Source organism: Cimex lectularius, unplaced genomic scaffold, assembly GCF_000648675.2.
Source record: "Cimex lectularius strain Harlan isolate CLEC.00 unplaced genomic scaffold, Clec_2.1 scaffold212, whole genome shotgun sequence".
NCBI classification, from domain to species: Eukaryota; Metazoa; Arthropoda; class Insecta; order Hemiptera; family Cimicidae; genus Cimex; species Cimex lectularius.
This window is the reverse complement of record NW_019392965.1, coordinates 628,950-654,958: the sequence shown is the minus strand read 5'-3', so window position 1 is coordinate 654,958 and position 26,009 is coordinate 628,950. Positions and strand designations below refer to the sequence as shown.

The 26,009-nt window shown below is 35.4% G+C and overlaps 1 protein-coding gene across 2 annotated transcripts in view; it reads right to left on the bottom strand.

The window, feature by feature from the left end:
- The window catches only part of LOC106664739 (protein slit), a 456,738-nt gene that overhangs the window by 9,868 nt on the left and 420,861 nt on the right, over nucleotides 1-26,009 (bottom strand). The window contains exons 5-14 of one of the 2 annotated variants that reach the window (XM_014390718.2): nucleotides 3,859-3,930; nucleotides 3,690-3,761; nucleotides 3,374-3,609; nucleotides 3,172-3,313; nucleotides 3,035-3,106; nucleotides 2,900-2,971; nucleotides 1,130-1,201; nucleotides 991-1,062; nucleotides 854-925; nucleotides 523-686 (exon numbers count right to left, since the gene is read on the bottom strand). In XM_014390718.2, the coding sequence (XP_014246204.1) occupies nucleotides 523-686; nucleotides 854-925; nucleotides 991-1,062; nucleotides 1,130-1,201; nucleotides 2,900-2,971; nucleotides 3,035-3,106; nucleotides 3,172-3,313; nucleotides 3,374-3,609; nucleotides 3,690-3,761; nucleotides 3,859-3,930 (1,046 nt within the window). The remainder of the gene's footprint in view (nucleotides 1-522; nucleotides 687-853; nucleotides 926-990; nucleotides 1,063-1,129; nucleotides 1,202-2,899; nucleotides 2,972-3,034; nucleotides 3,107-3,171; nucleotides 3,314-3,373; nucleotides 3,610-3,689; nucleotides 3,762-3,858; nucleotides 3,931-26,009) is intronic. The other variant, XM_014390719.2, reaches the window with a different exon arrangement.

Genomic DNA, 26,009 nt, shown 5'->3' with positions numbered 1-26,009 from the left:
GACATCGACCCCTCCTCGATAAAGTCCTGCGCGCAATATTAAGACTAAAAGCATCAGTTGCAAGAGATCTGTGGGGTTCTGTTCTTTCTAGGCCTGGGGCTGCCACTGCGCCAGGGTCTGCGGGGGCCTCGCTCTGAGGGGGCCGGGCTGCGCCGTTGACTTGGTTTAATGACCGATAAGGTTTCAGCCTTTAAATTATTAAAAAAAAAGCTGCAAATAGCAGACGGCATGACTGCTGGACAGGAAAAGGGTTGTTGCTGATTGATAGAGAGATGAGACAGCAAAGAGTGAAGGTTTTTGTTGAGCCTGAACCATTCATCCAGGAGAGATCGTTAGGGTTACCAAGTTAGGATGACAATTAAAGTGCAGAGATTAAAATTTTATGAAATATGATGTTTTTTATTTAAAAAATAATGAATTGCAATGATCGATATAAACTTTTAATGTATAATTAATTGAAAGAGTATTAATCAGATTTGGTTAATCCGCCCATTACCTATAATGCACCTGGCTTTTGCTTACCCTTACATTTAAACTTTTCATCCCTCAAAGCCTCAATTCTTCGCCTTTGCATTCGTTTCGGAGTTTCGCATCTGGCGCCAGAAGTCTCGATTGGATTTCTATGAAGGTATTCGGCAAGCCAGCGTAAATTGCAATCGCAAATAAAAGGGTTCCTTCCAAGGTGCCTATGTTGAACATATTCAAATTGTATAAATTTTTTAAACTTTTTATGAAGATTACAAATGAAAACATTAACCAGCCTATTGTTACAAAAGACAATAAATTAAAAGTGTTGAGTAGTAAAAAATCATAAACTATCATACATATGTAATTTGTAGGTTTAAAAACTTACAGTGTTTGGATGTTCTTCATTGAATCAAATGTTCCATTTGCAAGGGACTGGATGTTGTTGTCATATAAAGATCTGTAAAAGAAGAAAAAAACATAGATTACAAGGAACGCTGAATAAGAGCCATTTTATAAACTCACAGAAGATTAAGGCTGTGTAAATCTCTAAATGTGTCTTTTCTGATGCATGAAATTTCATTTGCATTCAAAAGCCTAAAATTTTAAATAAAAATGATTACCAGTGATTGTTTATATGAACAACTATTTTAAAAAGCCTTACAATAACTGCAAGGAAGAAAGTCCATGAAAAACGCCTCCAGGAAGTTCTTTGATTTTATTACCATAAAGAACTCTAAAACAAAAAAATATTCATAATAAATATAATCAAAATATAATAATCTTTTTATACAGAAGAATAATTCTTTTTTATAGTACATAAGAATAAAACGTCATTTCAAGATAATAAAACACCATACTCTTTTATGTGAAATTGAGGTCAATTACTCAATTAAAGAGGCAAAATATGTTTGATCTAGGAGAAAAACAACCTTAAAAAAGAAGCTTATAATGCTGACCATTTCCAAAGAAGAACTAAAGTCTTATGAAAATAAAAGTCACAAAAACGTTTGCAGTGGTGGCTGATTTCCAATAACTCATCTAGAAGACTAATTCAATTCTTAAAAGTTTTTTTTTCTTTTCAGTCATATGTTTTATCCCCTTTAGCCCTTAAACTTTTAGGTTGCTTAGGTCTACCGTGTGCTCTGCTAATGTTTTCCTTGGAAAATTTTGTTCCTTTAATGGAGGAAATAATTCTCAGGGTTATGAATCAAGAGCTTCATTGTTCAAGAACGACTTTTTCTAAGTACCATAGCCTTTAATGAGCTATATGGTGTAGGTAGGTATTTGGTCTGGTGTCCTTAGTTATAATGAAGTGGTATAGAATTTGCTGTCTCTCACTATACATAGTCGAATTAGTCATCTGTTAACAGTCCCATTTTTCATTATAATTTTTTGAGGTCTCTATTGCTCAATAATGGCTTTGCCAGCAATCATAGATTTTCCTTACTAGGGCATAGGTTATGCTCTGTTGCCCCTTTTTCCTCTAGACATATTTGACATTGGTAATCTGATAACAGTCCCATTTTGATAACTTTTTTTTGATGACTTTATTGCTCAGGGATCTTTTCATAGGTACCACAGCTTTTTCCTTGCTAGGGCGGTTGTATAGGTTATACTATGTTGCCTCTAACTCCTCTAGGCATAGTCGACACTGGTCATCTGTTAACAGACCCATTTTTATATGTTTTTAGGGGGGTTTATTATTCAGGAACGGCTTTGCCAGGTACCATAGCTTTTTCCTTGCCAGTTGAATAGGTTTTGCTTTGTTGTCTCTGTCCCCTCAAGACATAGTCGATAGTGCCCATTTGCTACTAGTATCAATTTTTATATAGTATTATACTGGAGCACACCCTAGAATTTGCAGCTGTTAGGGCTCTTGTTTATGCCACAACATGTTTATGTTGGACCTATCTGTTGTTCCGAGGCCCATTTTTAGGTTTTTTTATTTTTATTTTTTAGATTGTCAGCTGCCTTATTGCATGAAATTCCTTCATGACCTACACGATAGTATTAAACTATTTATGTATCCTAGTTTTTTTTAGAGCATTCAATAGTTCCAGACTAGTTTTGAGTTGATCTGGTAAGCTTGAAAGGCGTTGAGAGCAGCCTGTCTATCTGTATTTTTACAGTTGCACCCTTGGCTGTTTGTTATTTACTTCATCTGGAAATGGCATTCAGCTTGAAAGATTGCTGTGGTATGCCATCGGAACCGTCTGTAAACCATAGAAGAGCTCCAGGTTTTTTCATAATGCTTTCTCGAAAAGCATTATATTGAATGGTTTTTACCCTCCAAGTTCTACCACAGTCTTTGGTATACCCATTGTGCCTTTGGTGCAATCTATATGTTTAGAAGTCAATGATAATGTAAAAGTAGTATAGACTTCACTACCTTATATTTTGCACAATGAACAATAATAGAGTAGTTACTTACAAAGATGTGAGTGATTTTAATCCTGAAAATGCATCAACTGCTAGTTTGGCAATTGCATTTTTGCTCAAATCTCTGAAAAAAAGATAAATATAAATTATTTCAATTATTATCAAGATAATATTTATTTAAACATACATTCTCCTCAAACGTTTGTATGATGCAAATCCTTTTGAAGGTATTTCTGTTATGTCATTTTGCTCCAAGCGCCTAAAGAGATAATCATTTAAATTATTTACCTTTATTTATACTTTAAATAGTTATGTTTTACTTACAATTCAGTTGTAGATTCAGGGAGATGATGAGGTATGCTTATCAGTGCTTTTTCTCTGCAATCCACAATGCCGTTAGCGCAGTGGCATTGATGTGGGCAACTTGGTTCAGATTGACATTCACCGATACCCCTTTCTACTAAACCTGTAAACAAACCAATAAAAATTACAGTTCAATATTAAATTTAGAAAACGTGGATATTACCAGAACATTTGAATTCTTGGTCATGGAGGTCGGCAACGTTATGGCCTTTGATTTGGTTCGGAGAATGACATCTTGTGTATAGGCCGAGTCGAGGGAACCTTCGGAGCCAGCGTGCCAACCAAACCAAATGGCAATCGCATGCAAACTTATTCTCAGACAGCCTCAAAGTCCTCAGTCGAAAAAGATCATCAAAAAGATTTGCAGGCAAACTAGTTAAGTTGTTGTTATTCAGTGTCCTAACATACACCAAGAAGGAATTAAAACTTTAAATAAAATGTTTAAAAAAATTTAATTTAATATATTTTATTATACTCACAACACTTCAAGTTCTCTTAAGCTCTTTATTGCTTGTTCATCAACACATATTAACATGTTGTTATCCAGTTGTCTAAATTGAAAATGAATTTGTTACAAATTATAGAAAAATTTGAAGATCCAAAAAGCATGCAACATATTCTGATATTTATTTAAAATTTAATACTTACAAAGTTTTAATGGCTGGAATTCCACGTAGCGACTTCTTACCAATGACTTGCAAATGATTGTGACTTAAATCTCTGAAAAAGTAAAGAAAAAATATTAAAAAGCTAGTAAGGATAAACTTAATAACCTAAATTTTTACTGCTGCTAAATAAATAGTTCAGCTTAGCATCAATTTCATTAATGTTTAATGTAATTGCCGATCAAAGTAACAAAATTATAACAATTAATTTGTATCTGTTGTTGTCAATAATTGTTAAGCTCACCTAGAAAGACTACATTTTGGGAATTAAGCCCGACAAGATGGATCCTAATTTATTTTTAGCCTTGTCATTAAAACTAAAATGGGTGTGCACTTTCTCTACTACACACAAACATATCAAGTTAATTTATAAAGACCTACCAATTTTTTGACAAAAATGAGGCTAGAATGCTTTAATATTATAAAGACTAAAATATAGCTAAGTGTCAGAGTCCTTTATAAATAACCAATAAAAAAAAAAAAATTGTTCAGTCCGGGAGAGTTCATGGAAAAACATTGAATCAGGGCTATGTAACCTAACCTGTCCCTAACACTTACCCTACCTAACCTAAGTTTAAGGTTAAAAGGAGTTGCCTTTTAATACTTTGTGCAATGTGACCAATATTGGTCTATTATGTAATCAATCTCCATCAGTTTCTTCTTTAAGCTTAAGCTTTTATACCAGATATACGTGTCCGTCAAGACTTTTCCTTCTCAAGAAGTACGAATCTGAGCCTATATAGATGTTTGCACTAACAGATGACATGTTCTGCTGTACTTTTTTCTGGGCAAATTTGCATAGGTTTGTTTCTTCTGATCCGAGTCTACATACCTAGAGTTTGCAGTGCCCAGTCAACAGTTTTACTTTCATTCAAGGTTTAGTAGTTCTGCCTTTACTTTAAGCAATCGTCCTTTAATGAATTTTTTCACATAATAGACATATACACAATGCATGCATAATACATGTCTATTGAATCAAGGACTTAAACCCCATGCACTGATCCGAGTCCTTAATCACCCTTTGGGCTACCTAACTTAACTCTAAGCCTATCTTGATAAAGTTGATATCAGCCTATTAATATTATAATTTTTGTATTAAAAAAATCAGGGGTAATCTTCTAATCTCAATTACTTCATCAAGCTTTCAAGAAACATATTACTTTGGGTTTAGACCCAAACCCAACCTAAACATTTCTAACCTACCCTAACACGTCCCTAATCTAACCCTAACCCTATCTAGCCATACCTAACCTAACCTAACCCGTCCCTAATCTAACCCTAACCCTATCTAGCCATATCTAATCTAACCTAACACGTCCTAACCTAACCTACCCCTAACCCAGCCCAACCTTACAAACCCACGCACAATCCCTGGCAATGCAAAATCGATGACGTGAAAATAGTAAAAAAATATTGTGTATCTGGCCCAAAACATATCCATATTAAATTGATTCATTGAACAATAAAATTTAGCCTTTTATGTTTGTATTTCTTATGGTGTGAATATTTTTAATTTTGAAATTTATATGATTTTAAATGTTCAATAAAGTGGACAATTCTTCTAATAGGAATGGCATCGAGGCCTTTATTACTCAGCATTGGCTTTAATAGGTATATNTATATATATGTATATATATATTATGCAGGGTGGGCGACCCAAGACCCGAGGGGTTAAATGCCTGGGTAGACTCGTACCCTCATCCCTAAAAGTTCCGGGACTTGGTCGGCTCACGTGTCCTGCATAAACCTCTTGGACTTGTTCACAAACCCCAAAATTTTGGACCATTTTATCTCGGGGAGTGATTTGGTGATGTCCTCTCCTTCAAAGATTGCAAATCTAGACCTAGCATACCTATCTGCGAGGTAGTGCCTTGCCGTTTCTTCTTTTATTTCGCAGAAACGGCAAAAGGGATCTGGTAGGATACCCATTACGACGAGGTGTCTTCTCAGTGGGCAGTGCCCGTCAGAATACCTATCAGCCTCCTAATTCCCTTCCTTGAGATTGAGAATAGCCATTTCGATTCTGCTGGTTTGATCGCCTTTTGATAGCCTTTTCCTTGCTAGGGCAATTGCATAGGATAAATGATATGTTGCCTCTGTTTCCTTTAGACATAGCCTACATTGGCCATCTGCTAATAGTCCCATTTTTTTATAGTTGATTTTAAATTTTACATGAGAATGTCTTGTAAATTATTAGTTTTCTTAGTATTCTTATTTTTATTCTCTTTCTATTAAGTACGACTCTTCCTCCCATTTAGTTGTTTTCGCAACTAGTCTTTTAACTGGCCTCATACCTACGTTCTAGTAACCCAAGATTACAGTTTTTTGTTGCTCTTGTTTATCGTACAAAATGGATTTAGGATTTTTAGCTACTTTTAGCTAGGGTCTGCTTCCTCCTTAGGTGCAATAAGGATGGCCGCATTAATTTATAATTTGTGGTACAGGGTGTCCTGATGATTTTCCTTGTGAGAAAACTGAATAAAATTGAAAAACAAACACAAATTTGAAATCGAAGCGAAGAAGGTCAGTTTCAAGTGATATGTATTAAAGATCTAGCCAAAATTGACACGTGTTGTGACTCGGAAAGGGTGGGTGGCTGGTGTTCTCCCCTACAATAATTTCTGCCCGGTGCCCATTAGCTGTTAAGACACAATTTTTTCACGGGCGTAGATTCACATTTGCATATGTCCCTATTACGAGCTTATTTCCCAAGAGGGCAACAAATATAATCCGCTTCCGCTGTCAAAATGTGTCCCTGCGAACGATTTTCCAATTTTTATGTAAATAAATTCACCAATTTGAAAGTCAAATCATCCCGAGTTGAAACCGTATTTTCAACGGTGATTGCTTTAGACGTCCACTGCGTACGATGAGCTTTAAGACGTTTTGACTTTTTTTTTGTTGATATAACGCGGTACATTTCATACTGAGAATTGATTACAGTTTAAAATTTATGTTTTCGTTTCTGCTTCGTGTTCTTTTATTACTAATTTTTTAAAATCTAGGTTACAGCCAAACCTGCTCACTTTAGTAAAGTATTACGCAGGAAACATTATATACAGGAAATTAACCGGAACAGTAAACAGACAAGGATGAATTAGCTTGTCCTTAGTCTAATATCCCAAGACCAATCAAATTGTTTAATCCTTACATATTTGTGAAAAAAACAACCCTACATTACAAAAACTGAACAGTTTTAACATCTTCGGAAAAACTATTCCTTTCAAGATTATTCCCATCGAATATGGTACTCAATATTAACGACCTTCCATTTTACGGGAAACCAGTTTAATCATCGGTGAGTTCAGTGTTAATTTTATTATTACGGCTACAATCTTAAGACGAATTTACATTTTAAGACTGGAAGAAGAGTCGTGAAAACGCTACGGTTGCCATTAAACGGATGGGCTTATGTGGGTGTCGAGGGTCTTAGTTGAGGTCCTTTCATGTGGGCCGTTTCCAAGTGGGAAGTCGTCTGAATATTGAACAGTCGCTACACATACCTCGGCTGAAGGGAGAGAAAAAAAAAGAGTCGTCATGGGAAGTAACGGAAAGAATGTATTGACATGGCTAGGAAAAACGTAAAACGAAACTGCAATGCCGCCCTTAAAAAAAGGGGGGAAAAGGTTCGTTGAATAAGTGAAAACGCGACTGAATAGTGGTCGAACAAGGGTAGATACAATAGCTGAACAAAAATGAACATTACCAAATTGATCTATTTTCACCATTGCTCTTCATCGTGTGTATAACATTAATTTCTATAAAAAAATCACAAACAAAAAACATAAATAATGTCAAAAAAAGCCTCTGTTATACACAGATACGCCGACCAATTTTATATTTGATATAAAGCTTACTGGAAAGAAGTAAACATTGATTTATACAGTTTTTAAAAAGTAATTACATTCACTAACATAAAAAAAGAATAAAACAGTTTTAGGATTGAAATTTATCAAATATTCTATTATTTATTTGGAACTTTTTGAAAACAAAGAAGATTTCGATTGGAATGGAGTGCCACAGGGCAGTGTGAAATATTAAAACCTTCCGAGGAATGTCGGGTTCTATGGGGTTAGTGTGTGACGTCTCGAGAGTAAAAGTAAGTTATTAGCGAGAATGGAGTGGGGTCAACCACGTCCCGAAGAATAAGTGTACTCTGTGGGGAGAGAAGGCGACCGGACTTCTATGTTTGCGGTGATGTATATATATTGCATGTTTTATGCTTTGGTTAACAACCTGAGGTACAAACGAGAGGCTAGAATTTTAGAATATCGACTTGGCCTCTTTCAGACGAGGCAGTTGAACGGACGGGTGTCAAGGAGTGTAAAGTGGTAGCAAAATGTTTGGGAATCGCCCCAACCCCTTCACACGCAGTCAACTCGTCCGCCCAGGCGGGTGGCTAGCAGGCGCAAGTGCCGCTCACGTTCTCCTCCCCACTGGTTGATTCGACTCAAAAGACACTTCTCGGCATCCGTCCTTCACAGTCGCCTAGTTGAGCCAACTGACTTCACCATGGAAAACGTTGCAATTACAAGTTTCAATGATTCATTGAAGATATTCGTATTAGTCCCGTGATATGAGACATTTGGTGTGAGAAACACAGTGATAAAATTAAAAGAAGCGAAGCTTGGAAGGAAGTAGCATAACAGTATTTGAGAGAAAGCGCCTGTTTTCCAACTTTATAACAACGTATAAGTCCACACTTTTCTTTACTGGGTTTCCTCCTTTTTTGATTCTCTTGTTGCAGAAGAGCAACCATAAGAAGTGTTCCTGCTTTCTCGGGTTCTAACATCGTACTGACCTCCCGTTGGGAAGAAAGGTTGATTCCACCAGTTGCCTGGTGTGAAACCAGCAAAGAAAGTCTTCACACCGCAGTAAACTAGTGGAGAGTCAACCGGGCAACATAGTTGAATCAACAAAACCGCCTCGTCTGAAAGAGGCCAAATAGCAGTCAGTACATATCGAGCCGCTCAAATGGCAGCAGGTTGAAAATAGACGTGAAAGACTAAAATAAGAAGTAAAAAAACGCAGAAGGCCGCCGATGACCTGAACTGTTTGTGGACCCCTGAAACTCCCACATTATTAAAATGGATAAAATCTCCTTGTAGAGGGATGCTATAAGTGGATCTGGTTATACAGGGTGTCCCGTGAACAGAGTCATTATTCAGCAGGCTATCTTTTTATTTTCAAAAGGACTTCGAAATCGAAAATAGTACTTCAGAAAATACAGACTTTTTAGTCCGAATGGACTTGCTAAAAAGTCCCAGTAATTTTTGAAATTTGATTTGTACAATGGTTCGATACAAAGCGAACTGTCGGGGCATTTTTTGAACATCTCCCGCCTTCTCTACCATAATATTACGAGTTTATTAGCATATACACAGCAAGCGGTAGCATTTCACTGGGATAACAGGCTGGAAGGATAAAGAATGCCAAATAAAATCTGACCTTTACCAAACTAACATTGAATTGCAAGAAGAAGATGAAAAAAAAAACATTCTTTTATTGTGCCTGTGCTTTATACGGGTTAGTAACAGGTTTAGCAAAGTCCCAATATCTGAATGGCATTCCTATAGCGGTGCATGGAATTGTTTACAAGTTAAAAAAAAATTAGCTGTGCGCTTTATAAAAAGTAACTGTACATTTGTAAATGTTTCCGCATTTCTTTGCCCCTTTATGCACCTTTTTTCCATGTATGACGATTATAAATTTTTTAAAATTACAATTCTTATTACCAGCCACGAAATTCATTTTTTTAAAAGAGAAACTTTGAAAAATCTGCCATTTGATTTAGGTATGACGACTTTTCCTTAATTGCAAGGTTTTTCAGTCTGATTCAAACTCATAAACCTTCCAGCCACTAATGCTCCTACTACTATCAGCATTAATGTAACGTTTCGAAAAACCTTTGCAAAAGTTTAATACTCATACTACTTTGATATAGAATCCTCTGTCCCCCATCATTGCATCTAACAAGGCTTCCGAGTCTTGATCCAAATTCCTCCGCTGTAGATAAGAAACGGTACTCAGCAATACAAGTCGGTGCCTCACAAGGGAGCGTTCTTGGTTCCTTCCTGTTTACCATTTATACTGGTGACTTTCTTGTCAATTCTGAAGAAAATTTTATCTTCCATATCCTATCCAAGCAAGGCCCTTGCCCACACCATAACCATAAACTTATGCACATGAAATAAACAAAGCCACTCCTACGAGATTACCCCAAAACTTGTCTGGAATTGCTTTAGTACAGTGTTGGTATCTTCAACAGCTTAACATTATTGTGGGTCCCAGGTCATGAGGGAATTACAGGTAACGAGTCAGCAGATATACTTGCTAACAACACGACTCATGGGCCCAAAACCATATTGTGGAATAAACTACAGATATATTAACAGAAAACTTGAATCTTGGGTAACTACGGAACAGAACAATTACTGATAGAACAGACCAGTCATGAAGCAATTAAGAAGACTACTCTTAAAACTAATCTTTGGGAGAAAGAGGAAATCCTATTAGAATACATACTAACAGAAAGATTTAAAAATTCTGACATTTACAGGACTTAAGTTAAATATCACCTTCAAAATGAGAACATCCATCTTCATGTCCTATGCAACTGCCCTGCAATAGTTAGGAAAAAAGGTACCTGGGAAAACCGTTCTTGAACCACGTAAATCTTGATGCCCTTGGGAAGAATTCTTCACTTCTGAAAAAAAATCTCCCTTAGCAGAGATCTGTACAATAGACGAAAATTTAAGGGGTAAAGGAACAAATCCCTACGACTCCATATGGAGAAAAAAAGTACAATATCCAATAAGTGTCTTGAGCTTATCAAAGACTGCAAAAGTAGAGAATACTGAATGAGTAGTCTTTCCCTCAACCGTATATCAAAAGTAAAGAGCTACCGACTTCCATTCAAGTCAGATACTTAGGACTATACCTAGACGGATAGAATCCCCATTCAAGACTTAAGAGAAAACAACTTTACTGAAGAAGCTGTCCTTATTTGGAAGAAGAAGTTGCCGTGACCATCAAATGTCAACTAACTCTGTAAAAGATTACAGCGACCATTTTGGACATCGTGGACTCGTGTAACTGTGGGGGATATAGAATGGACAGGTTCGAGAGCTTCTCCGCCTTTTAACTCAAAAATTCGCGATTATTATTATTTAAAACATAAGTTTCTGTTAACCTTGTTAATTATTAATAATAGTTTCAAGACGTTATGAAGAGGATATATTCCTCGAAAGTTTGAGAAAGGAACTGAGGGTTTTTCTATTCTATCAAATTAAGCTGTTCCTGAATCCTTAACCTTATACAACCCAACTTAACTTCACACGTCCCTAACCTAACCCTCACCCTTTCTAACTATGCCTAACCTAACCTAACCCAATCTAAATAAACCCATGAACCTCCCCGGTTTGCTTAGACAAAACTATTGGTATTATTTAATAAGATGTGCTATTTGTTAATTAATGAAATGAATTACGAAGGAAAATGAAAATTAATTCAACTATATTGAGCCTAACTGAATTCGAGGTGAATAATAAAATTTTGAGAAAGAACTGGATCGAAGTTAGGACATACCATTTCACCACACCTGTGTACACAAACATAACCATCTTGTTTATTTTTAACTCGAATCCTACCCAGGCGTGTCCAACATCCAAGAAAACCTTGAGTTTATCAAAGCCTGCTACTAAAAGTGGAGGACAAGACTGAATATGGAAAAATGTACGCATTTACATAGAAAAAGTCCACTGTACATTAAGAAGTATCTACCGACTATTACTCAAGTAATTCTTAGGACTTACCTAGACACTGACGTGGAATCCTAAAAAAACGTAAGAAAGAACAACTTAATATGGAAGTAGAAGCTGTTTTGACAGTGAAAACATAACTAATTCTATACAAGATATTACTGCGACCGCTTTGGATAAGCCATCCAATATCCAGCAGATCCAATCTTTCCAGTGTTCAGACAAATTGTCAAAGTTCCTTATTATTTCACTATCCAAAATGACCTCAACGTACATTTTTCAATGAACTTATCCTATCCCACTTTCAAAAGTTTCACTCCAAGCTTTCAATCCATCCTAATCCTACTGCCCAAGCCCTCTCTGAACTTGCCCATCGCCTTAAACAAGGCATCGCTAAACATGTGACATCCGGGAGTGCATGCCACCGGAAAAAAGCAATGTGTTTGTAATATAGGTAGATGTAACCAAAAAAGGGTATTAATATACCTTATTCCAGAATATGTTAGTATTTTGCTAATAAAATGGACGTAAAAAGAATTTACATTAATTCCCAGCCTCTTTCAATACGAAATATTACCTTGGATGGCATGTCATGCACTGAAAAGAATCGTATAGAAATTCCAGAGGGGGATATATAAAATAAAAAGACAATAATGACATGTTAAAAAGGGATGTTTTCATCCCAATCGTAGGTTATTTTTCAAAGTGCAATAATAATTCCATGATGACAGGCATGATGAAGATTGTATTTATAAATTTTTTGTTTATTTATAGAAGATAAACCAATTGCGCATTAATCTCATTTATTAGCATCGAATACGGCGGAGTCCCGCGAAGCATTGAGTAATTTATCGGTCCGTTTTAATGTGAACCGATTAATTCATCAGACATTACGCGCCCTGATTGCCTGTCATAAAAAAAGAAACAAGGATCGGATCGTGCTTTCATTCTGAAAAATGTTGGACTATTTTTACGGTTTTAACTATATTTGGCCACATGGTCCTATAAAGTACCAAAATAAAATCATGAACCACGAAAATTACGTGGTTTACGAGCTTAATTCTTATTCTAACCAACCCACCAGGTCTTTCACATCGAAAAAGACCGTAAAAAAAACTCTTCGTTTTTTCCAAAACTACGTGGTTGACGAGATTAATTTTTTTGTTATTGGGTTGTCCGGAAAATAATGCAGGATTTTGGTATTAAACAAAAAAAAAGAAACTAGTTACTTTAAAGCAATGTTCTTTAATCAAAATAATTTCCNTGAAAACTTAAAATCCTGCATTATTTTCCGGACAACCCGATATAATCGATCCAGCAGGTCGGTTTACATCGAAAACAACAATAATTTTTTTAACCCCCTCCCCGGTTTTTTTTACTGTTTTCTCGAAAACTACGTGGTTTATGAGCTTAATTCTTATTCCAATCAACCCATCAGGTCGTTTTACATCGAAAAAGACAATTAAAAAAAACTCTTCGTTTTTTCCCCCTCAAAACTGCGTGGTTTAAGTGCTTAAATCTTACTATAATCAACCCAGCAGGTCTTTTTACATCGAAAAAAAAAACATTTAACAAAAACGTAGGGAGACCGCGGTAGTCGAGTGGTTAGCGTGAGCGACTCTCATCTCGTAGACCCCACGGTCGTGGGTTCAATTCCCGCCATCACCGTCTTTTTTCCCGATACACTTCCCCCCACCCCCAATACAAATACGCATAATATATTGTCTGGCATTTGCTAATATGCATAGTACATAAAGCCATTAAGAAAAAAAGTTCATTTTTTGCGCTTTTCTCGAAAACTAAGTGGATTAATACTTTCTAGACTAATAATGTGCCTTTTTTGTTTATTTTTTTCAAACATGGATTGTGAAATACGAATAGTTTTTAAGTAATATATAAACTTCGTTTTTATTATTAAAATAAAGAGAACAAAAATTAATACTACTCTTCCGGTCTGTTCCGGAGAGACTTGGGCAATAGGTTCCTTCCACTCGACATAGTTGTCACCGTTTAATTAAGATCACAGATGCTTATTTCAATATTAGCTGTGTCACAAGGTTTAATTAAGACTCCTATTACGGTACGCCAGGCAGGAAAAAATTGCATAAATTTATCATGTACAGAAAAATTGACCAGGTTTTGGCGTAGAACATTTTATTTTGGTATAATTTATAAACAATCTCTGAATGCAGAGGAGAAATCTCTATAGGCTTAGGCTAAAAGGATCTTTTCCTGAAAATTTGTTCTTCACTCCTTGGTCTTATCCGGTGAAGAAAAAGCTTCTCTGTTTAAGAAAAAAATCCTCGTAAGAAACTTACCTATGGATATCCCTTCCCACACCAACTCAATTATCCTAACGTAGCTGGTGCCGCAACCATTCTCTCCTCGTACTCCATACCTAAATTCCATAGAACAATGATAAAAAACGGGGGCGTCGGTGGCCGCACGGCTCTCATCACTGTAAGGTAAAGGTCCCGAGTACGAATCCAGCGGCCCCGCGTTCGAACCCGACCTACTTACAAATGGTCTTTTTTTCAGAAACACCGGCACCCTGAGGATTGATATGACCTCTGCTGTTGCGAACCCTTCACCATCGCATAACTTAACCTCAAATTGATTACAACCTCACCGTACACTACCTTGGGGATAAGCGACTGGACTTAAATCTCTGATACCGATTACATAAAAGACTACTAGACAACTAAACTATTCGTCAACAAAATAGTCATATATGATGTAACCAAAACGGACGTACGAAATAGAACTTGAGGTTAAACCAAACCATCCAACCTCATCAGAATAAAGACTCTAAAATCACGAATACATAAACCCATGGTCTGGTCTACGTTTCCAAGCACACCTTCATAAAAGATGCTGCAAGATCCAGCTACAAAAATCTAGATAATCCTCACGCTCAACTTTCTACTGATCACTTCCAAATACGTCCCATAACCTCCTAATAGCTTTCTCCACTTCAAGACAACGGCCTCTGCTCTCAGTGTCAGTGATTTAGGAGCACTATCACTGGATAACTTCTTTTAGGTTTTGCTTTACATTTCGTCATAATTGGGACGATTTCCTGCCTAAAATTAAAAGAAAAGCCAAAGATGAAATACTGATGTTTCTTATGAAAGGCGAGGAGAGACCGAAACAAGTTGCCCAGGACGATCTAATAACTTACCGATGTTCAATAGCACTCAAGAGGCCACAACACTCTTTTCTTAAACATTTATGATTTTATATATTTTTTATCACAGTATGGAATGTTATCAACATATGAACCAAGTACATTAGAGATAAAGAGAAAAAGAACTGTAAGTCTGGAAAAGTTGACTTCAGACCGCTAGGGACGTATTCAGTTACCTAGGACGAAGGACGAGGATTTCCATATTTTATCTGAAAATGAAAACACAAATTATTGTTTGGAAGATATGCCTGAGAAATATTCACCATACGCTTCCAAAGAAACAATTATTAAAATCTTAAGGGAAAAAATAAAATACACAGGGTCGATTGCTTTGTAAGTTATAACTTAGAAGCAAAATGTTAGCAGAATTACCAGTGCGAGTGACCGATGCTTATTCAACAAGTCGCAGGATATCGATGCAGGGCTTTGAGTCACCTGTTGCTTAGCCTACACGTGACTGACATAGGGGATCAAAAGTTTCTCGTTTCACTTTGAGTTATTGTATGAAATATTGCTTTGCGTCAAGGGGCGGGAGGGCGGAATTTATTTGTTTTACGATTTATTTCATATTATACCCTCGGGGCTTTTTCATTTTCTCGCATTACCAATATGACGTACTACAGCTGCCAATATTGAAGATTTGAGGAGAAAAAAAAAAGAAGCAATATCCATTGTTTTTCTCGGCTCCTTAGAATTATTATACGCCCACTTCCATAAATCTTTCCATAATTATTTAGTAAGTATTATTGTCAGGTAGGTCTAAATTTATAAATAAATCGATTAACTTAGGTTTGAAATTTACAAGGCAGAATTGTAACGCGTCGGTCCTCCGGGCCGGATATCGAAAAATTCACAAGTTTACACATAAGCATAACGAAAAGTGTGGCACGGAAATTAAATTATCGGAATTGATATCAGGATGCGCTTTGCTGAACATATCTGAAATTTGGGACCTAGATTACATCGATAGGGCAGAAAACCCTCCTACACTAAATAATTTTGATTTCACAAGAATATTTTTCTTTTTATAATATTTAGTTAGTAAAATTTTGTTAGTTGGAAGTACGTATTGCACACATTGCAACAGCATGGTTGAAAACCATCTGCCGAAAAACGATGTAAAAAATTTTTCTATAAAAGTTAAAAAGCTATATTAAAGAAATATTAAAATAAATAATAAATTGGAGGGAAAAGAAATAAGTAGACATAAAAGAAATTAAAACTGTACAAAACCGAGGGAAAACATAATAAAAGAACAACAGGTTTGCACATATTGCTCACTAACGTAGAGCGCAAAAATTATTTTGTATTTGAAAACCTACGGGTGAATATTTCTGAAATTTGGGGCAAAGATTACATCGATAAGGCAGATAAGACCGTCCTTTTCCATATGGAAAATAGTATCCACATTTTTCCGTCTTACTAAAAAAAACCGTTGAACAATTTTAAAATAATTTTATATGCGAATGCGATTTTATATTCTTGACTAAAGTGGTAGATTTAAATCTTCTGGTTTTCATAATTATTTATGTTTAATCAGTTATGTTGAATTTTTAACTTATGGCATGAATTGATTCATAAATAAATACTGGAATAACTTGGTTTGAGTTTACAACGACAACTTGGAACGTGTTAGTCCTCCGGGCCGGATTATGAAAACTACGCCATATACAAAGGTCTGGACATAAGAATGCAATAATATATGTAAATATTGTTTGCTATTTGTGAACCAACAGGTGGGGCTAAAGAAATTAAATTATCTGAATTAATAATTAAAATTATTTTTTCCTTTCAGTCCTTTAGTCAGATACTGTTGTAGCCATTTAATTTATTTTTTATTCCTTTTTTTGCTTTTTGCTTTGGTTGCTTTTTCTTAGGTCAGGTCACATTCAACCTGTAGAAAAGGTAAATTCTTTTCTGAGGCTGGCAAAAAGTTGGAGTGATTAAGAAAAACAGAAAAGTTTAGCCAAAAGGCTGCCGAAAAATCACAAAATACCAAAGTGAAAAGGTAGCTGAAGAATATGCTACACCCTTTAAACCAGTCTACTTAAATTATTATTATGTCTTAGCTAAAATATGTCCGAAGCAACTTGCTCTTTGCACAATGCAAGATAATCAGGACGGGACAAGATTAATTTATCTGTATAGAAAACCATGTGATTTTTTTTGTATCATTTGCATCTGCACGAAAACCACTTGTGAATTTATGCAGCCGAAATGCGTAGGTCAGTCCGAACGGCTACCATTGAAGACGAGCCTTGTATATAACGTAGAGTATCTTTTGAATTGTTTAAATAACGATTTTTGTGTAAATATGTTACAATAACGTGTCATTAAAGGACAGCTTGATGTTTTACACTTTCGATTAACCCGCAAGCACGAAATCATGATTTCATGATTTTCACAAACCGAGCCGGTGAGACCCGAAAGCCTGAAAGGAATTCTGCTCGTGGTTGAGATCGACCCCCTCTTTAATTATTAACTACACCTTGTTAACATGTGTCTACATAATGTTATAGGATTAATGTAATTCGTCCCTTCCTTGTAATACACGAGATTAATCCCTGTTAGGGGTTCAAGCCGCAACCCACGTGGAGAAGGGGATGTTGGTACAATCGATTCCAGGGTTTAATGAATTAAAAGACTGTTTTGTTCTAATTGAAAGCCTTATTTTCGATGTTATTGATGAATTGCACATATAAGAAATTTCTGCAACTTAGTGCATTTCAGTTTAGTCTTTCAATAGCAAAAATGTAGCATCATATTGTTAGGATTCGCTGCCCGACTGTATGCAAGTATATTTCTATTCATCCTCCAATATACTGGCACTATAACAATAAGATAACATTTTTCTGTCTATCTCGTGCGTTCTTCGTTGATTTAAAAGCGCCATTCGAAAGGTTAATTCAAAGTTTGTGAATATTATAAGATAGTTCCGAGATGATCAGCTCGGGGATTACGGATGAGCTTGCGTTGCATGTGAAGTAAAACAAGGCTACGCACTCAGTCCGATTCTGTTCGCCCTGTTTATAAATGACATCGAGGTAGATGTTCTATATAAAAAATAATGCGTCTGTGAATGATGAATTGACATTGTTACTCCTGTTACACATTTGAACCACATTTCTTTCCTGACATTTGGGTTGTCTTATGTTTATGACCACTTGGAAGGGTCTGTCAAAGTTGAGCTTTACTCTCATTTTACCAGTTACCAGCCATCTCAATTATTTCAATTCTCTTCAGAATTTGGCGTTATTGGGGATTGCGCATGGGTATGGTTAGATTACGTTAGGTTAGGAATGGTTAAGTAGGGTTAAAGTTAAGATTTCTTTATTAAAGAAATCAGAGGTAGCGCAAATTTGAAGGAAAAGAAATGCACTCAGTTCCTTGATCAAGCTTTCGAGGAATATATCCCGTTAATCAGCACTTTGAAACTATTCTTAATAAATCATAAAGTTAACAAATATGAACATCTACTTTCAGTACTGAAACATAGTGAAATTCCGAGTTGGTAATGGAACGAGATCTACAACCCGTCCATTCTATACTTGAATTGATTCAAAGTTCCTTATTCCTGATTTTGTAATAGAAAATTAAAATATTAAGGCTGATATTAATCACATCAATATAATATTATAGGTTGATATCAATAATATCGAGACGGTTAGGCTTAGAGTTATTAGGTTAGGTTAAGAGTGATTATGCAATGGTTAGGTTAGGTTAGGAATAATAGTATAGAATATAGTATAGTATTATAGTATAGTACAGTATAGGAGTATCCTATAGTAATGTAGGAATATTAGTATATTAGTATCCTATAGTATTACAGGAATTGTAGGGTTAGAGTTGGGGACGGGTTAGGCTAGGTTAGGTTAGGAATGAGGTTAGGAGTCCTTGATTTCTTAATACAAAATTGTAATATTAATGCTGATATCAATCAAATCAATATAATATTAAATGTTGATATTAATTATATCGAAATAGTTAGACTTATGGTTAAGTCAGGTGTGGTTAAGTTAGAGTGATGAAGGATTTTAGCATGTTACTTTTTGTGTTTCAAAACGGCCTTATCGTTGATTTCTTAATACAAAATTAAATATTAAGCTGATATCAATCACATCTATATAATATTATAAAGTAAAATTAATTATATCGAGATAGTTAGACTTATGGTTTGGTTAAGTTAGGTTAGGTTAAGTTAAGAATGGTTACGTTATGGTGGCGAAGGAATTTATCATGTTACTTTTTTTTCAAATCGGCCATGTCCTTGATTTTTTAACAAAAATTATAATATTAAGCCTGATATCAATCACATCAATATAATATTATTGTATATGTTGTTAGTAATTATATCGAGATAGTTAGACGTATGGTTAGGTTAGGTTAGGAATGGTTAAGTAGGGTTAGATATAGGAACGATTTAGGTTAGAAATGAGGTTAGAGATTTGAAGTCCGCCTATGAAGCGGATATATTCCTCGAAAGCTTGACGAAAGAAATGAGCATTTTTCTTTACAAAGTACTGATATCAATTATTTGGTTAGGCTAGGTAGTCCAGTCAAGTCATATTTATAGATTTATAGACTTGTAGTAGTCATAAGTGTGCAGATATTGCCAGGAAGAAGAAGAAATTGGGAAAAGGCTGAGATTCCTATTCTGGGAGAGGAAGCCCAAGCTTGAAGGATTCACGTGTTAATTTGGCGTAAAACTAAGCCTAACGAAGAGTTCTAGATAATGACGGACATTCCTCAATAGACAAATATTGACCGCGGTGTGCAAGGCCATAAAAGGGCCCACTATTTTGACTTTGATTTTATGAAAAGTGGCTCAAAAAAGGAAAAACTTTATACAAAGCTTACTGGTTTAATATTAACAATTATAGTGACTCAGAAGTTGCTGAAATTCTGTCTTCTGCTCCTGAATCTCAACGAAGAAAAGCTTTTAGTTTTTCTTCAGGTGCCTTCTACTATTCTTGATCGTTGTACCAAGGAACACGCTACTTCGTTTTTTCATATATTTCATATCATATATGAAATCAATCAACAAATCTAATCAACTATGCAGGAAATGCTCAATTGAGCAGTTACCTCAGACGTTCAATATTCATCCCTGGTAAAAAGTCCGTCCTTTTTAAATAATTGTTGACATTTCACATGTTATGAACAAAGAGGATCGTCTTGACTTATTTTCAGCTGTAAACGGCCTCCTGGTTTCGAAGCCCCATCCACAGGGATCATCTTCGCCCATCCGGAGGGTTTGGTGATATCGATTCGAGGAAGCCGCCGGCGAAGGGGAGACGATCATTTAATACTTCCTGTACAAAATCTTTGTAGATACGCTTTTATTGCAGGACGCCTTTATTGATTCGACTGGGTGGCCGTCGTTCGACGTAAGAAATACCTACGTATTTATAAAACGCGTCAAATAGTTCATCACTTTTTTGTTTTTTGTCTGTCTGACCTAGTAAGCTGAGCTTTACTCTCCGTGCTCCTAAAGTCTTGAAGCAAATTAAAAACTTTATTGTATTGATCCAGCTACTTCATTTTCTAAAATATCAAGAAGAAAGATCAAATATAATTGAAATTATTGGATTGTTTCGTTAAAAGTTGGGTTTGGATTAGGTTAGCGTTATGGACGATGGTCAGGTGAGGTTAGGTATTGTTTGGTTTAGGGTAAGCGTTAGGGCAAGCGACAAGTGACGGAGGGAATAAGCGAGTACGAAGCGCGAGTTTTACAGGAGAAACTAACCAGGTGAAGTTTTCCGACATAACATACCACCTTTGATACTTCACAAAGTTTAAATTTGCAACAAAAACATTACTGATGATAAAAAGTGTACGGTTTTGAAAACGACCTAATGCAAGCTGATAATAGCCCAAGGAGGAGGATCGTTGGCAGAATGAAAATATTTTGCATTTAAAATTAAATATTCTAGATGGATGGACTAGTCTTCATACTTAAATCCTGTATGTCGGCTGCCTCAGCAATCGTTACAGACTTGTCATACACTGCAGTTGCACCATTTGTTTACGGCTGTGCTTTCCGGCACATTTTCAGAAGAAGTGACAAATTTTATTCTTCGAGAATAAGCTCGAAGGCAAATTGTTTTAATACCAAAATACCAAACCTTGCCACACAGTACTTACGACCCTGACGTAGTTCCATTTGTTTACAGTTCTACACAGTGGCACGTATTTCACAAGGACTGCAGTTTGTTCTTTGAGCTCGAAAGTAAATTGTTTGAAGGAACAAAAACTATTTTTGATAACCTGGCCAGGGTCTTGCCACACCATATTATAACCTAACATTGTGCCATTTGTTTACAGTTCTACTTAGTGGCACGCCTTTCAGAAAGGCGAACTTTTTTCTTGGGGGAAAAGATCAAAGGCAAATTATTTTAGGGAGCAAAATACCAATTTTGATTAATTACAAAGGATCGCCAGGTTCTTGCCACACCATACTTATAACCCTAATATGTTATACGTTTCTGTGTCCTCCTTAGAGTCACATCGTTCATAAGGAATAACATTTCATCTTTGGGTTTTACTGTATGGATAAGCTCGAAGACAAATTTGTATTAGGAAACAAAATACCATGTTTGATTATTTACAAGCGATCGCCAGACTCTTGCCACCGTACTTATAACCCTGACATCACGCCATTTGTTTACAGTTCCGATTTCTGGAATATTTTTCAGAATGACTGGAATCTGCTTTTGTTAGCTTGAAGCTAAATTTGTTTCTAACACAAAATACCATTTTTGACATCTTGCGTGGGATCGTGAGAGTTACCACACCCTACATATTATCTTGATCCTTTTTTATAAATGTTATCCACCATATGCGAGTTTTTCTTAGTGGTATTAATAAAACAAGAGATTTGTCATTGTTGAACCTTTAATTCTAGAATATACCACTTTTACCATTTTCTTCCATTTTATCAACAGTAAACAAGTAAGTAATTGAAATACAATTACGTAGACATCTAAAAATATAAATAATATAAATATGTAATTAGTAGCGCGTAGTTCTTAAATCAGCTTTTCTGATCGACCCAATACATTTTTTCGTAATCATCACATGACACATTGTTGTCGAAACTGACAAGTCATTAATGCCCGTTTCAACGGCCTATTCACCGTAGATGACTATATTTTTTAATATAATGATTCTTGCTTTAATTTGATAAAATTAATCATTTTTGGATTGCAAGTCTGCTTTTTTAAAAGTCCAACTCTGCGGGATGATGTGTCTGTATGTTATCTCTCTCTCTCTCTCTCTCTCTCTCTCTCTCTCTCTCTCTCTCTCTCTCTCCTTCTCTTCTATCTTCTTCGCTTAACCTCAAGCCTGAGGTCAGGCCATTTTTAACTATAAGAATATAACACGATAGGGCTGTTTGAATCTAATATATTTTATCTAATATAAAAAAAGCGACAAATGTTTTACCTATGTTTTTGTTTTTAAACATGGAAATATTATGATATCGTGTATAATCTGAGGTGATTAACAAAAAAAAAACAACCTTTCGTGTGTTTAATATCCAACAAAAAGAGACGGCAGATCCGTGGACCCGATACGCAGATTCCGTGTACGCGGTTACCACGTCAAAACACAGTACAAGCGTGATAATTGCAAGAAAAGGTATAAATAATTTTTTCCCAAGATATCGAATTAGGCCGGTCAAGGTCTAATAAAATAACGCCGTTCAACTATGTAGACGTTTGGATATACACGTCGGATTACAGCTGTCTGTAAGCCTAAAAGGCCGCGAGATCAATCACTGGCAGTTCCTTCTAGTAGGGTGATCCGTCTTTCAGAAAAATCTGTAACATATGTTACACTGACTAAGCTAAGATAACTTAACTATTTTTGTTTGTTAGGAGTCTTACTCAGTAAACCTACTTACTATTCGATCATAGGATGTTTAGGACGCACTGGTAAGCACTATTGCCTGATAGCATCCAGGTAACTAAGATATTTTGGTTAATTTAAAGACTTTTTTAGAGCCATTCCAGGCCCGCTAAACGAATCTATCGAGTGAAAGGTTTTCCTCATGAAAATGATCGATTTTATATTTTTCACCTTCCTCAAATTGTGCGATAATGAAAAAGAAGACGAAGATGAAAAAAAAAAAAAAACAGAAATAATACTTTACGGTTTTGTTCATCGAATTAAGCCTTTTCCCGTCAAATTATCCCATTTTAATTAGAAATTAACTCTTTTTCGCATCAAAAAATTCTTCGTTTCTTCTTCTTCTTCTATTCCGTTATCACTGTGACAATTTCAGTAAGTTAGTGAAAAGGTATAAAATCAATCATTTTCACGAAAAAATTTGAAATAATATATTATTCTGATATAAAATCATTCATTTTCTTTACCGAATAAAAATACCGGAGGGCAAGAAATCGCAGACTAAAATGAGATAGAATTAATATTAGACCATAATATACCATATTAGACATATATTACAAATATAAACAATACCATATGGTACGTTTATTTTATTTTATTTTTGTGTGTGTGTGTGTACGGAAATTAACTATTTTAATTAAATAACAATAATAAATTAACAGGTTTTTATCTTCAAATTCACCTCTTTAAATTTCAAATTAATTCCACTAATTTTCTTGGTCCGCTTGACCAATTAATACATTTCAATTAATTAAGGATTTTAGTTTTAGTTGTAACAAGCGGGATTCGAACCCACGACCTTCGGCTAGATACGCCGCTGCTCTACGAATTGAGCTATTGTGACCTCGATCCCCTCGGACACCAACTTCCCATCTCAACCTCACCTTTTGAATTTTCCCTCCTATTTGCCATTTTTCAATTCAAATGAATTTTAATTTAAAATAATCCTTTGTTCGAAACACACACACACGCGCATACGCACACAAACAAACCTACGATGTGGTATGAAATGTAAGCATAAATTAAAGCGTAAATTAAATTCCTGCATTTGAAGAAAAATTAAATATAAATTAATTGGGTACTATAAAATTAAATATGAAAATAAATGATTTTTTTATCTGAGATTTTTTAAAATAAATGGGCTCTTAAAACCCACAACTTCTCGTATTTCTGAAGTTGTATTGTTGAAACATTTTTTTTTTGAGAAGAAACAATTGATATTCTTTTTTTTGCCCTAAAAAAATTCACATTACCAATTTTCTGGAAAATTAAAATAGTTAAAAAGTGTGGAAAAAAGTAGTTAATTTTCCTTTTCAAATTGTTCACTTTTCCTGCGATTTTTTTCAAAAATGACTAAAATGGCGATAATTTACAAAACGACTCCAGTGATTTACAGAAATTTAGAATCCTATTAAATTCACGTAATGGCTTAAATTTGACCTCCGTAAATTAATTACAATTCAGCTATAAAATAGAACATTTGAAAAGGTGCTGTTGATTTCATACTTATTTTTCTCACCTATAATTACATGAAATGTAAACATTGTTGACACAGGCTGAAGCTGTAACAACATTCAAACATTCGAAATAACTTCACTAGTTTTCGTGGTCCGCTTGTCCAATTAATACCTTTAAATTAATTAAGGTTTTAGTTGAGATAAAAAAGTCAGTGTCACGAGCGGGATTCGAACCCACGAAACTAGTGAATTTAAGAAGTTTAAATGAAGCATACCTTCACGAAAGCTCTCCGTGGCCATTTCATTTGCCGCCGAGAATCAAATAGATTACACGACATTTGAAAAATGGCAAAAAGGAGGGAAAATTCAAAAGGTGGGGTTGAGATGGGAAGTTAGTGTCCGAGTGGATCGAGGTCACGATAGCTCAAGTGGTAGAGCAGCGGCGTATCTAACCGAAAGTCGTGGGTTCGAATCCCGCTCGTCACCCTGACTTTTTATCTCAACTAAAAACCTTAATTAATTTAAATTGATTACTAGAATTGAAGATTGGTGAACTTGATGAAAAAATTTACTTGTCTAAATGTATGTTGCCACAAGCTGCTTCTACTTTTGCTAGGAGTAAAGCTATCTAGAATAACAGGACAGTTGGCACAATGGATTACTATTTGATGCCAGACGAAAGTGGAATGTTCATACATAATATAATTCTAGTAGTTAAGAAAAAGACAAACAAGAGTAAGAACATACGTACTGAGATCGCCCTGGATTATCGTTTTTGTAACCACCATAAAATCTTCAACAGACCACTAACCACTTCCAAAAATGAGCAAAGTTGATAATACTTTTCATCCTCCTCGACTCATAATCTTCAGGGATCATTAAAATCTTTGGGATAAATTACAATAAGAAATGTCCCAGTTTTGAATCATTTTTAGTCTTCACGAAACGGCCAATACCAAGTGAATGAGAAAACAAAATTAAGAGCTCAAGGGAACCCCTTAATAAGGCGTGTATCTTCGTTATCTCTCAATCGGTATTGTTTTCTTCAAAGGAAGAAGTTCATAATGAAGGGTTCTTCTGGCTTGGGCCCTAGCCTCAGTGTTCTTTAGGTGAAGTCGGCCCTTAGGTTATTATAATTGGATTTTTTTCACGACCCTTTTGTTTCAAATAATGCATTATCAAGAAATACACATATGGGTATACATGGTGTACCTTGTTTTCTCTAGAACTAGCCAATAAAACACAATTTTTTACGAATATGTTATTCTGTGGAATCTAGAATGGAAGACACCCTACCATAAAACCTTATAAAATATTACAGTACGTAATTTCCAAATTTTCCGAAATATTTCTTTCTCCTCCTTTTACCCAATTCTACTCATTCCCTTCCTGTTTTCAGACGTTCAGTCTTTCTTTATCTCGTTACAGCTTTACAGAAGTTACAAAATCACTTATAAAACTATATCCAAATTTATAGTTTTTATCCTTAATAAAAACAGTCCATCTTCTATTTATTTTAATAATCTACCTGTTTCCATTGTGAACAATATACTTTTTGGTCTGTACCTCGATAAACGATATACCTGGAATCCCCAGACTAGTCTTTAAACGTACAGATTTAAAAATTATGTGATATACCTGGAATCCCCAGACTAGTCTTTAAACGTACAGATTTAAAAATTATGTTCAGACTGCTAAAAAGACCGTTGGCTAAAGGTTATAGGTTAGTAATAGTCGGCCTCTTTACGACCCAGCGCATGGACAAATATTGTCTGTTATTCAGTAGCCATCGTTTTCTAGAGCTTTACGTTAACCTTAAAGC